This window comes from Gadus chalcogrammus, chromosome 21, assembly GCF_026213295.1.
Source record: "Gadus chalcogrammus isolate NIFS_2021 chromosome 21, NIFS_Gcha_1.0, whole genome shotgun sequence".
NCBI lineage: Eukaryota > Metazoa > Chordata > Actinopteri > Gadiformes > Gadidae > Gadus > Gadus chalcogrammus.
In genome coordinates this window covers 1,383,972-1,397,506 of record NC_079432.1, presented here as the reverse complement: position 1 = coordinate 1,397,506, position 13,535 = coordinate 1,383,972, and the positions used below count along the sequence as shown (strand labels likewise).

The 13,535-nt window shown below is 53.1% G+C and overlaps 1 protein-coding gene across 2 annotated transcripts; it reads left to right on the top strand.

The window, feature by feature from the left end:
- The first annotated feature begins 9,064 nt into the window (after window positions 1-9,064).
- On the top strand, window positions 9,065-12,583 carry LOC130374695 (alpha-1-antitrypsin homolog). 2 transcript variants are annotated; one of them, XM_056581628.1, is made up of 5 exons: window positions 9,065-9,083; window positions 9,828-10,497; window positions 10,896-11,166; window positions 11,514-11,661; window positions 11,903-12,583. In XM_056581628.1, the coding sequence occupies exons 2-5, from the start codon at window positions 9,831-9,833 to the stop codon at window positions 12,092-12,094; spliced, it is 1,278 nt and encodes a 425-aa protein (XP_056437603.1). In that variant the 5' UTR covers window positions 9,065-9,083; window positions 9,828-9,830; the 3' UTR covers window positions 12,095-12,583. The 2 variants fall into 2 exon arrangements, with proteins under 2 accessions (XP_056437603.1, XP_056437604.1); XM_056581629.1 differs by having other exon boundaries at window positions 9,073-9,087.
- The last annotated feature ends 952 nt before the right edge of the window (window positions 12,584-13,535 follow it).

Genomic DNA, 13,535 nt, shown 5'->3' with positions numbered 1-13,535 from the left:
CATGCTCCATTTACTCGCCCGCTCTCAGCGACAGAAGTTGCGCTCCAACATTTGAGTTCTAATTTTAAAGTCGACCGCCGCCGCTGGCCCCATGGCCCTGGTGGGGGCTGCCGGAGAGGGCCCCAGAGAGGAGACCCCCGACCTCAACCCGCCGTCCCCTCAAGGTACACTTCAAGAACGTCAGGATGGTCGCTGGTGGAGAATCACACGGCTGGGACGGGGTCCCACGATATATTTGGACAATCAATTAGTAAAACAGATTTAGAGCAGACAACCATTCAGTGAAAGTCGAGTGTGGTTTGTTTTGAGTGATGGCTGTAGTTGTGTCTGACTCTTCCTGATGACGGTTTGGGACATTAGCCCTCCATTTATTGTTTACTTGCTGAGACCTAGTACCTAAACGCTAAATCACTAGTGTTGAAATTAGAGAAAAAATTCAGTGCAAAAGGTAACTTTCAAATTATAGTTTGTCATTTCTAGGTGTTGAATAGTGTAAAGTTGTGTTATCTACATACAACCTCTGCCAATAAAGTAAGTTTGCATATGTTAATTGTTCTAGATTGTTTAATAACTTAGTTCAATGCAACCTGCGATCGTTCAGTTGTCATTACAGGAGAGTGTGTTTCTCTCCCAGGTGAGAAGACGGCTGTACAGAAACAGACTTACACCAGATGGATGAACGTCTTCCTGAAGAGAGTGAGGAGAACACACACACACACACACAGACACACAGACACACAGACAGACAGACAGACAGACAGACAGACAGACACAGGTCCCTCCCTCTGATCAGTGCCCCCCCCCGTCCCAGTGTGACCCTCCCCTCCAGGTCCAGGATCTGTTCGTGGACCTGGGGGACGGCCGGGCCCTCTTGGCGCTGCTGGAGCAGCTCTCAGGCTGCCAGCTGGTGAGGCAGCGAGGAGGAGAACCAGCGCCAGCACCGACCATGACCTCCGCTCTGGATGTGGGGGGGGGGGGTTATGTACGGGCATAACAGGGGGGCTGACTGACCTGAGAGTAGACCAGACGGCGTTTAGAGGATGGTGGGGGTTCAGGATGCAGGATGCAGACTCAAGGTTTTACTTTGAGCCCAGATAAGACGGACTAAATGCACTCAGAAGAGCCGCAGCCTGGAGCTTATTGCTGGAGTTAAAATGGATTAAAGCTCTGGAGTCAAAATCGCTGGTTTAAAACATTTTGGTCATCATGTAGACTCGACAGTGGTAATGAAGACAAGAGGCCATCTTATCTTCCTTCTGTTCACCACATGACCAAAAGAGCGGGAAACCACAGCTAAATAGATTAGATTCCTTCCCATTATTTCAGTCGATGAATTCCATAATGTGGATTCCTTCAAACTATTGAGGATTCAGCCCAACAAAGAGATGTGTGACGAGGTTTCTCCCTGTAGGTGTACCGGTTCAGGCCTTCCACACACCGCATATTCAGGCTGAACAACATCGCTAAGGCCCTGGCCTTCCTCGACGACCGACACGTGAGTTCCTTCAGCTACAGTCGCCGTATCTTTGCATAACCGCTCCAGCATTTATATGGTAGATGATGTTCATAATGGTATGTGAAGTGTTTTTGTATCCCATGAAAAGCCCTTATTTCCATAAAATGTATTTATTAAAATAAGTATTTTAGTACTATGATTTTTGTAGCCTTAAATCATAGCAGCACTATTTTGTTGTGGGTTGTTGTTGTTGTTTGTTGTCCACGCAGTGAGTCCTGACTAAAGTACATTACTCAAGTAAGTGACTCAAGTAAGGGACTCAAGTAAGGGACTCAAGTAAGGGACTCAGGTAGGGGACTCAGGTAAGGGACTCAGGTAAGGGACTCAGGTAGGGGACTCAGGTAAGGGGGTAGGGGACTCGGGTAAGGGACTCGGGTAAGTGACTCAGGTAAGGGACTCAGGTAGGGGACTCAGGTAAGGGACTCAGGTAGGTGACTCGGTAGGGGACTCAGGTAGGGGACTCAGGTAAGGGACTCAGGTAGGGGACTCAGGTAAGGGACTCAGTAGGTGACTCAGGTAAGGGACTCAGGTAGGGGACTCAGGTAAGGGACTCAGGTAAGGGACTCAGTAGGTGACTCAGGTAGGGGACTCAGGTAGGGGACTCAGGTAAGGGACTCAGTAGGTGACTGAGGCGTCTCCTGGTCCTCAGGTGAAGCTCCTTGGCGTCGAGGCCTCAGCGGTGGCTGACGGTGTTCCTCACGTGGTCCTGAACCTCCTCTGGAACATCATCTCCTTCTTCCAGGTGAGGGCCTGTCTGACTGACTGTCTGACTGTCTGTCTGACTGTCTGTCTGTCTGACTGTCTGACTGACTGACTCATGCACAGTGACATGAGAACGGTAGATCCTAGCCTGTCTCCTCCTCCCCCCTCTCCCCCTCCTCCCCCCCTCCTCACCCCGCCTCCCCCTCCTCCCCTCCTCCTCCCCTCCTCCTTCCCTCTCCTCCCCCCCCTACTCCCTCCCTCCCCCCTCCCTCCCCCCTCCTCCTCCCCCCCCCCTCCCTCCCTCTCCCCTCCCCCTACTCCTCCCTCCCCCCCTCCCCCCTCCTCCCCCCCCCCCCCCCTCCAGATCCAGGAGGCGACCGGAGGCCTGAGGCGGCGTCTCTCCTCCAGCCTCTCCTCCTTACCCACCTCCAGCTCCCCCCCCCCCCCCCCGGGGCCCCCCCCCCCCGCCCGGGGGCCCCTACTCCAGCGCCACCCTGCCCCCCCGCCGCAGGAGGCCGGGCCGGGGCCGACGGCTCCGCTCGAGGCCCCTGGAGAGCCTCCTGCTGTGGGTCCAGAGGAGGACGGCCAGGTGAGGGGGGGGAGACAGACAGACAGGATGGAGACAGACAGGATGGAGACAGACAGGATGGAGACAGACAGGATGGAGACAGACAGACGTGGTTCAGACAGACAGGATGGAGACAGACAGACGTGGTTCAGACAGACAGGATGGAGACAGACAGGATGGAGACAGACAGACGTGGTTCAGACAGACAGGATGGAGACAGACAGACGTGGTTCAGACAGACAGGCGTGGTTCAGACAGACATGGTTCAGACAGACAGACGTGGTTCAGACAGACAGGATGGAGACAGACAGACGTGGTTCAGACAGACAGGATGGAGACAGACAGGATGGAGACAGACAGGATGGAGACAGACAGACGTGGTTCAGACAGACAGGATGGAGACAGACAGACGTGGTTCAGACAGACATGGTTCAGACAGACAGGATGGAGACAGACAGACGTGGTTCAGACAGACAGACGTGGTTCAGACAGACAGGATGGAGACAGACAGACATGGTTCAGACAGACAGGATGGAGACAGACAGGCATGGTTCAGACAGACAGGCGTGGTTCAGACAGACAGGATGGAGACAGACAGACATGGTTCAGACAGACAGACATGGTTCAGACAGACAGGATGGAGACAGACAGACAGGCGTGGTTCAGACAGACAGATGCGTCCCGTCTCCAGGCTGGGCGTGGAGGTGTGGGACTTTGGGCGGAGCTGGAGGAGCGGCCTGGCCTTCCTGGCCCTGATCCAGTCCATCGCCCCGGGTCTGGTGGACCTGGGGAGCCGGCCCCCCACGGACCCCCACAGGACCCTGGAGGAGGCCTTCAGGATCGCCCGGGACCGCCTGGGCGTCCCCGCCCTGCTGGAGCCCACGGGTGAGACAGACAGACAGACAGACAGACAGACAGACAGACAGACCGGGTTTACTCCACGGTCTTTGCCCTAACCTGACCTGGGAGCTTATGCTCCCCCTCTGACCCGGCCCTGAGCCCAGGGGGTTAATGTCCGCTCCTCCCCCAGATGTGGCGTGCTCCTCACCGGACCAGCGCTCCATCGTGACCTACCTGTCCATGTTCTTGGAGTTCCAGAGTGAAGCCGACGAGGTGAGTGTGTGTTCACTAGAGCCCCCCGGTGTATCCATCACGGGGTCCTGGGGAGGGCGGCTCCTGTTGGCTGCCCTCCCTCCAGAAACATCCCATAAAGCCTCCGTCGGTGACCCCCCCCCTCTGACCCCCAGGACGCCCCAGAGCTCCAGGGCCCCCCTCCAGCGGAGCCAGGGGGGCCGGGGGGGGGCCCTGATCTACAGCCAGAGGCCGAGGTCTTCCTCCACACTCTGGGGGAGACCAGGGAGCAGTTACTATGGAAACGATGGTCCAACCCCCCCCCACTGCGAAGGACGTCTTCATCCCACGGAACCTCGGGGGGCGCCCCCCACCCAGGGCCCGGCGGCACGGGGGGGGTCTCGTCGGGACCGCCCCCCCCCGCCCACCCCCACGCCGCGGCACGGGACGCGGCGTGGGGTGGGCGGGGGGGGCCCCCCAGCGCCACCACGTCCTCAGGCCGTCCCGCGCCGACCCCGGGGAGGGGGGCGGCCCCCGTAGCGCGGAGGACGGGGCGGCCCAGCTGGCCGCGCTGGACTCGGACGAGGAGGACGCCTTCAGCTACATCCTGGACCTCCAGCGGGGGGGGGAGGAGGGGGAGGAGGAGGGGGAGGAGGGGGAGGGGGAGGAGGGGCAGCGTGGAGGTGAAGGACTGCCCCACGTTGGGGGGGTGAAGGCAGAGCAGTGGGAGGAGCATGGCGCCGTGAGGGGGGGAGACGGTGGCGCCCTGAGGGGGGGAGACGGTGGCGCCGCCCCCCCGGAGGAGGAGCCCCGGGCCGCGGGTTCAGACGTCCTCCTGGCGGCCGTGGGGGGCGGGGCCGAGGGAGAGGAGGGACGTCCGACGAAGAGGGCGGGTCGATGGCGGGATGGATCAGACGAGGAGGAGCGGGGGGGGGCGGGCCTCCAGGCTGACGCCGCAGGGAGACGGGCGAGTGACAGCGTGTTCAGGGAGGGGAGTGAGAGGGTGAGAGAGGAGGTCTCCGCGTTCAGGGGGAGGTTCGGCGAGGGGGTGACCTCATCGACCGGCGCCGGCCGCGATTCCGACCAATCAGACGCCGGAGAGAGAGCAGCAGAGACCTCAGGAGACACGGGGACTGTACCACACGGCCGGGGAGAGATGGAAGAGAGGTTCTATGAATGTGTGGCTGGCGAGGGAGACGAGGGAGCGACTGATGAAGAGCGGGTCGGGAGTTCCTCCGGTGATGTCACCCGCCGGGAGCTGGAGGTTCTCTTCGGCCTGTGGGTCCTTCTGTTCTGCTACTTCCTGTTCCACGAGACGCACGGCTGAGACAGACAGACAGACAGACAGACAGACAGACAGACAGACAGACAGACAGACAGACAGACAGACAGACAGACAGACAGACAGACAGACAGACAGACAGACAGACAGACAGACAGACAGACAGACAGACAGACAGACAGACAGACAGACAGACAGACAGACAGACAGACAGACAGACACCATCATCATCTATTTCATTAATGAGGTACTTTGATACTTGAATCGAACCAGCCTAACAAACTAGGCAAACTTTTTTTTGTCAGAATCTGTGTCCCTAATTGTTATTATATAATGTTTTGGTATGCATTAATTATCATACATATACAGTTGGCCATTTTTTTTTTATGTTTTTCTTTATTGTCATTATTCTTTTATAGATGCACAACATGTTTGTTCAACCTCAAGTTGTTTTGGCGCACTTCACTCATTAAAAGGTATTTTTCTGCTACATTGTTTCTGCGTGGAAAACTAATCCGTGCTTCCCAATTCTAACCACAAGGTGGCAAAAATAACCGCGGCAAAGCTCTTAACACAGTAGAGAGGCGGCGTCTCCACGTTATACTACCCATCTAGAACCACAGAACAAATCGTATTCACTCCGTTCTTTTTAAAGTAAGTCTTCTGTACATCCTTCCTCCTCTACTCACACACTTAAACATGAGTGATGATTAATACTGGCATTAATATCCTTGTATCAATGACATGTGCCTCTGCATGGTTCCTATAACAGGAGTCAGGCAGTCTGAATGCCGTGTCTCTTCCCGGGTCACCACTGGCCCGAGTCACAGCAGGTTGCGGCCGTTATGTAAGGAGCAGAACGGGGACACACTCTGAAGCAGGAGCGTTGGCTCAGGGTCCAGACTCCATGTTGACCCTCACACTGTGTTTGTTGTGGGCTACACCGGTAGCACAGCGCACACAACCCCCATACAGACGGGAAGAGGAGTTCTGAGAAACTGAGGGAGAGGGAGGAGGGAGAGAGGAGGGGGGAGAGGGAGAGAGGAGGGGGAGGGAGGAGAGGGAGAGAGGAGGGGGAGGGGAGAGAGAGGAGGGGGGAGAGGGAGAGAGGAGGGGGAGGGGGGAGAGAGGAGGGGAGAGAGAGGAGGGTGGGAGAGAGAGAGGGGGAGGGAGAGAGTTAGGGGAGAGACAGTGAGTGGAGGGAAGAGACAGAGAAACGCAGAGAGAGACAGAAGGGGAGAGAGGAGGACAGACAGACAGACAGACAGACACAGACAGACAGACAGACAGACAGACAGACAGGGAGACAGACAGACAGACAGACAGACAGGGAGACAGACAGACAGGGAGACAGACAGACAGACAGACAAAAGGGGAGAAAGACAGGGAGAGAGAGAGAGATAAGGGGAGACCGGAGCCTTGTTTGCTCAGAGCTCACCCCAGGGGTCGTGACACTAGTGAGGAGGTCGATATTGTTTCGACACCGCCGCCGCCCCCACACACACTCAGAACAGAACATAAGAACAACACATCTCTGGCTTCCACTCAGCATGAGTTTCTTTCTGATTTGGAGGTTTAGTTTTTTGACCCCTTCAGTGTTTCCCCGTACCTCGGCAGCTGGGCGCTGTCGTCCAATCAGAGCAGCTCCTTCAGCCCCTGAAGGAGCTGCCTCTGGTGTGAACTAAATCACACCAGAGGCTTTGGAGAGGTGAGAGGTCAGAGCTCTGCTGCTAAATACACACACAACAGCCCTTTATACACTGCTTTGACCTTTGAACCTCAACCATGACCTCGTCCACACCCTAACCTTGACATGGTCTCCCTAACCAACACCTCCATCGACCCCACCAGCTATCCTCCACCTCCACAGATCCGTCAGAGAGGGTCCCGGTACTGGGTCCTACCATTCACAATCCTACCTGTTTGTGGCATCACAAGTGGGAGATCAGTTTGCCTGATGTCTCGAACGGCTTGTATCGGCCAATCACAGCACACCTGGGGCTCAGGGCTCTCGGGAGGAAGGGATGCTCTGGGTTCTAGTTTTGATCTCAGGAGATTCTTTGCGGGAACCTCCAATCCTTAACAGTGGTGGTGTGTGTGTGTGTGTGTGTGTGTGCCTGCTGCAGGGGCCTTTGCATAGATGCGTTGGTGTGTGTCTGTCTGTGAAATGCGTTTTAATCCAAAGGGGAGCATCTGTCACCCGGACTACATATCCTAGAAGGGTGTTTGCTGATGAGGGGGAGTAGGGGGGGCGGGAGGGGGTCGATGTCCACAGGGGACACGCACACGCACGCACACACGCACACACACACGCACGCACACACGCACGCACACACGCACACAGACCAAGCCACGCTTCTAGACTCTATGTACTCTATTTGAAAATCCCATAACCCGATATATACCCGGTATATTCACAGACATGGGTGGAAACGCCGTTTTCAAGTTGGAAAACCCACCACAAGTACCTTCAGTAACGAACAGATGTGTATCTGCATGTCTTTATTGCCCCATGTATCGGGGAAGAGCTTGACCATGAGCCACTCACTGACTCACTTCTCTCTCACTCCCCCCCTCCCTTATTCACTCCCTCCCTCGTTTGCTCCCTCCCTCCCCCCCCCCCCAGCGAGGGGAGGACATTAATCCTCTCTTCGGGCTGAACCTGGTTATCGTCCCATGGTGATGTGATCAGTGAGGTCCCACTCCAGGGAGTGTCCCCGGCCACCTGTGGCCCCCCCAGGTGGCCCCCACAGGTGGCCCCCCACAGGTGGCCCCCCCAGGTGGCCCCCACAGCCGTTAAGCTGTTGCAGTTCTTCCTCAACGTCCTTTCCCTGCGTCTTTATGATTTATTAGGATTTAATATTTGTTTGCTCCCTCGCTGATATAATAAAACACACACTCGGAACTGAAACAACTGAATGTACATCCTCCTCTCTCTGCCTCTCTATATCTCTGGCTGCTCTCTCTCTCTGTGGCTGTTGTCCCTCAGCAATATGTTTTACATTATTACCACAATCATCGACTTTGTGTTTGCATGACGGCGTTCATCCAGACTCTCGGCTCACAGGCCAATAAACAAGGTGTTCATAAGGCAAATGTTTCAGTACAAGACTTAAAACGAAACAACACGACAAAAACAAGGAGGCACAGTGGTATGAAACGACCGACGAACCCGATCACAACAGGGAGCCGGTTTCACCGTTAAGGTTGAGTTTAGTCAATGGTAAACGGACCACATTTATACAGAGCTTTTCTAACCAGCCGCCCCTAAAAGCGCTTTACAATATTGCTGATAATTCAAGGAGTTCTCTGAGTGTGTGTGGGATGGCCGGTTCAACCTGCAGGCTGATGACTGAAGGTGCAACAGGTGTGCCGCCTCCGCCAGCCCCAGAGTCCATCAGTGGGCCTTAGGGCAGGTAAGACACAACCCTCAATAACTATTCACTTTGGAGTGTATTTATATATTCGATTTTTAAACATTCATGTATCTGAAAAAATAAAAAGTCAGAGGAAGTACTGGGCTAAACTTTAATAAAGTATTCAAACATAATATGTTAAAATATTGCATTTTGATTAATATTTAAATATTATTCAAAATGTAATATACATATCCATATTTTATTGAACTTGTCTTGTCCGTGTATTTACGACCTTCTGTAATCCTTTGTCTCTCCACCCCACGAGGATCTAAAGATAAACTTTCTCAAAATCAAAAATAGAAATTTAATCCAATAAGAGCTAAAGATTTACCCACAACCCCCCAGTCTCTAAAGCCCACGTCCTCCTTTGCAGCCGTGAGCAATGTCCGCTGCGTGAGCGGCTCTCGCGCCAGAGCACATAACCGGCGCGCGGCATCAGGCAGGTTAATGATTGACAGGTCAGCTGAGCCTCGGACACTATAAAAAGGCTCGACTCGTTTTCAAACTGTCCCCACTGCAGAAATCGTAAGTATGGCTCTTTTTTTCTCCTTATTTCAGCCCTGTGAGATCCAAAGTGTTGCGTTGTGTTTGAATATTCGCTGTTCCCTGTGAATCTCTTTGGTTTTGAATTAGTTTGCAAGTATTCCAAGTCCAGGGGTAATAAGATGGATTTGTATCTAAAGGGTATCTTCTGCTTATAAATCCACAAACTACGTTTGTGTTCATTTATAATTTTCGAGACACAAAAATTATAAATAAGTTGTAACCTCTGCTAATAAAATAAATCAAACCACGTTGTTGGAATTTATAATTTCCTGCACACAAAAAAATAACGTTGTCGTTTTGCGTCACAGTCGGCCCCAGTAGAGTTTTCAACGTACATTTTTCAATACAAATGTCAATAAAATTATTATTAATAATAAAATAAATATATCTATATCCAACAGCATATAGATATATATTTTTTATTCATTATTTCATTAATTATTTAATTGAAGTTTAAAAAGAAAAATGTACGTTGAAAAACTTGACTGGGGCATTTAGGGACGACTGTGACGCAAGACGTCAAAAAAAGACGAAAAAACCGGACCTGCCACACCCCGGCCCCCGGCTCCGGGGCTGCTGCTGGACGCTACTTGCTTTGGCCGCTACTAGTCTGACCAGAGAAGAATCACACCTCTCTGGGTTCTAGTCTGGGTTTAGCGGGGCTCACCCAACCCCAGATAGACCCCCTGAATCCCAACCCTCCCCCCCCCCTGCTGTGCCCAGGTGATGGAGATGCCTGGAAGCTTTGCGATCCTGGCCGTGCTGCTGGCCATGGCGCTCGCCGCGCCCCACGACGGCGACCACATGGGCCACACGCCCGAGCACTTCCACCACCTGCACCACAGCCCTGAGGAGGTGCACAGCCACACGGGCAACGTGAGCATCCTCAAGCTGTCCCCGCCCAACGCCAACTTCGCCTTCGCACTCTACAAGCGCCTGAGTGCCAAGGCAGCCGCCTCCCAGAACATCTTCTACTCCCCTCTGGGCATCTCCACCGCCCTGTCCATGCTGGCAGCCGGCGCGGCCGGAGACACCCACAGCCAGCTCTTCAGCACGCTGGGCTACAGCGGCGAGCAACTCACCCAGGCACAGGTGGACGAGTCCTACGAGCACCTGATCCACGTTCTGGGCCACAACCAGAAGATCCAACAGCTGGAGCTCGGCAACGCGCTGGCCGTGCGCAAAGAGTTCAAGCCGATGGTGAAGTTCGTGTCGGACATCAAGCACTACTTCGCGGGAGAGACCTTCGAGGTGGACTTCTCCAACGCCGCCGACGCCGTGGCCAAGATCAACGAGTACATCGCCGCCAAGACCGCGGACAAGATCAAGGACCAGGTGAAGGAGCTGGACCCCGACACGGCCATGGTGCTCATCAACTACGTCTTCTTCAGAGGTAGGGATGGTCTGTTGTGGTTCATGGAAGCCGATGGTCAGAGTCGCTATAGACGACTAATTCAAATGAAATGAAACGTTATATACTGTATGTAGCCCCTTTCGTGCAAAATTGCAACACCAGGTTCTTAAAAATAAAATGGATTAGAGAATGCTGAACTAAATAGGTATGTTTTAAGGTTTCTTTTTAAGGCGTTCATAGATTGTGACGTCCTCAGATAGAGAAACTTGACACAGGGAATAGAGCACCAGTGTCTCCAGTCAGCAGTCCATTTGTGTCTATTGAAACACCTTCCACCACTGCACTCTGAACGGGCCGGCCTACACCCTGGCCTACCATAACCTAGCAACCACAGTCTCCCTTCCTAATTCTAACGTCTTCTCCAACTCACAACCCAGGAACCTGGGACAAGACCTTCGACCCCGCCCACACCTCCAAGAAGGACTTCCAGGTGGACGCCACCACCAAGGTGGAGGTGGACATGATGAAGAGGACAGGCCGCTACGAGTTCTATCAGGACCAGGACAACCACACCACCGTCATCATGCTGCCCTACCAGGGAGACACCTCCATGATGATCGTGCTGCCTGACGAGGGCAAGATGCAGGAAGTGGAGGGCTACATCTCCAGCGACTACATCAAGCACTGGCACGACTCCCTCTTCAGAAGGTACCAAACTTAGCCTTACTTAACTCTTAAAGTGCCATTGACCCTATTTTTTTGGTACGACGACTATCCAACTGATCAGAGTGGTGGCTCCTCCTCCAGGTGTTTCTAAAGTGAAAGTCCCCATCTTGCACGCTTTAAACAACTAAAGCGTTGTATGCTCTTAAAGGGCAAGTGACCCATTTTCTGGTACAACGATTTTACATAATCGATCGATCCCACGACTCCCACCTGATGACAGAGGGATGGGTGTCGGTAAAGGAGAGGATCCCAACTCTTGGGCCAGTTTGCTAACCCCTTCACTGACCCCCCTGACCCTCCTGCTCCCTGTGGCGGTCTCTCTCTGGCAGCTCGGTGGATCTGTCCCTGCCCAAGTTCTCCATCTCGACGGAGACCTCTCTGGGAGACGTGCTGAAGGAGATGGGCGTCACCAAAGCCTTCGCCGACGACGCCGACTTCTCCGGCATGTTCGACGAGACCAGGGTCAAAGTCTCTAAGGTAAGGCGGGCCCCTCGCTTGAGGTCAAGGGAACCAGACTAAGAGCCGACTGATCAGTGGCGGGACCGGGTCCGGGTGTTTAGAAAGTAAAAGCCCCCCTGCAGCAGCACGCGTCACACAGACGCAGCCCATGGCCCGGGAGCCTTACATCCTTAACATTGAGTTACTATCATCTTATTGTTATTATTAAACATTACACGGGACGCGTCATAAACCCTCGTCTTTCTTCTGGGATATGAAGGTGTCCCATAAGGCGGTGCTGAGCGTGGACGAGAAGGGCACGGAGGCAGCTGCCTCCACCACCATCGAGATCATGCCCATGAGCCTCCCCGACACCATGGAGCTCAACCGGCCCTTCCTGGTCCTCATCGTGGAGAGCTCCACCAAGAGCATCCTGTTTATGGGGCGCATCAGCGACCCCACCGCCGCCTGAGGAGAGCCGCCCTCGCCGGGGAGCCTGACGCCACCCAGAAGATAGCCCCGTAGTTAGGCAGCTGTTCGTTCACTGCTAGCTGTTAGCTTACGGCTAGCTATCTGTTGGCACCCATTTACTGCCGTAAATCTATAGATATATGGGTTTAGAGGACTTTGTATGTTAGTAGGACTTTGCGTGTGAGAGTGTATGTGTGTGTGTGTGTAATGTCTGTGTGTGTATGAATGTGTGTTTGTCCACATCATTTTGGGATTATGTTTAGCCTACCTCTGAATGGTTGATCACCGCTAGCTCACATCTTCATGTTCACGGGAAACGAGACCTTCTTAGAAGAGCCCAGGGTGGTGGAGGAGTGAGGAGGCGTGAGGAGGGCGAAGCACGCCTCCAGCCCGCTGTGTATCCCTCCGCGGCCCAATCAGAGCCAGGTCCGTGTTTCTGATCCGTGTTCTTCTACCATCGCTGTAAAATTAAAGTTTGGGAAAAACCGAAGCCTTGTGTAAGGAGTTTATATTTTCTTCCGTTTGTGGTATTTTATTTCGAAGGACAGATTGATAGATTAAACAATGATCCAGATGTAGCAAAGGACGATTAGTTTTCCATACAAAATATGGAAAAAGTTTTATTGGGATTAAAGACTTTATTGATTAATGAAGTATTAATCTTTATAGATGCTTAACACAAAAAAAAACACAAAGCTATAGCCAGTTTGGTGAAATATAACATTTTCTTTTTGATTAAAAAATGTTTTCGAACTTTTTGTTTGTAAGGACGGCTAGTTCCTCACCAATCACCAATCAGCTCCCAGGTTTGACCTGGTGGCCATCAGCCTCAGATGAGTCATCAACCTTTGATCTGTCAATAAACCAGTGGATCCTGGGGGCCACAGAGCCTCTGTCTCCTCAATCGGCCCCTCAATCGGCCCCTCAATCGGCCCCTCTGTTTGCACACGTATCCGTTCAGTCAATGGAATCAGAGTCCGTAAGCCGCAAGCACAGACTAGAGACCAGAGACCGGGGATAGATGTTCAGGCTCAGCACTTTTACTGATAGTTGTGTCAGTTACGGAATGGCCATCAGTAAATTGCTTCAAATATTATAGCATTGTATAAGATATGAGGGCAATCACTTCAACAAACATACGTGTTAATGTTGTGTGTTTAGGTTTTGATTCACTGCTTCCAGACGTTTCTGATCGAATTATAAATTATATCAGTCACTCACTGATTGCCTAATCTTTCATTCTCCTTGTATCCCTCCCCTCTCTCTCTCTATCTCTCTCTCTGTCTCTCTCTCTCTCGCTATCACTCTCTCTCTCTCTCTCTCTCTCTCTCTCTCTCTCTCTCTCTCTCTCTCTCTCTCTCTCACTATCACTCGCTCTCTCTCTCTCTCTCTCTCTCTCTCTCTCTCTCTCTCTCTCTCTCTCTCTCTCTCTCTCTCTCTCG

Excerpts from the sequence above, each read along its gene's own strand:
- LOC130374695 (XM_056581628.1), top strand. The coding sequence starts at position 9,831 with ATGGAGATGCCTGGAAGCTTTGCGATCCTGGCCGTGCTGCTGGCCATG. Across the intron at positions 11,167-11,513 it reads CACGACTCCCTCTTCAGAAG|CTCGGTGGATCTGTCCCTGC; the intron begins GTACCAAACTTA and ends TCTCTCTGGCAG. Across the intron at positions 11,662-11,902 it reads CCAGGGTCAAAGTCTCTAAG|GTGTCCCATAAGGCGGTGCT; the intron begins GTAAGGCGGGCC and ends TGGGATATGAAG.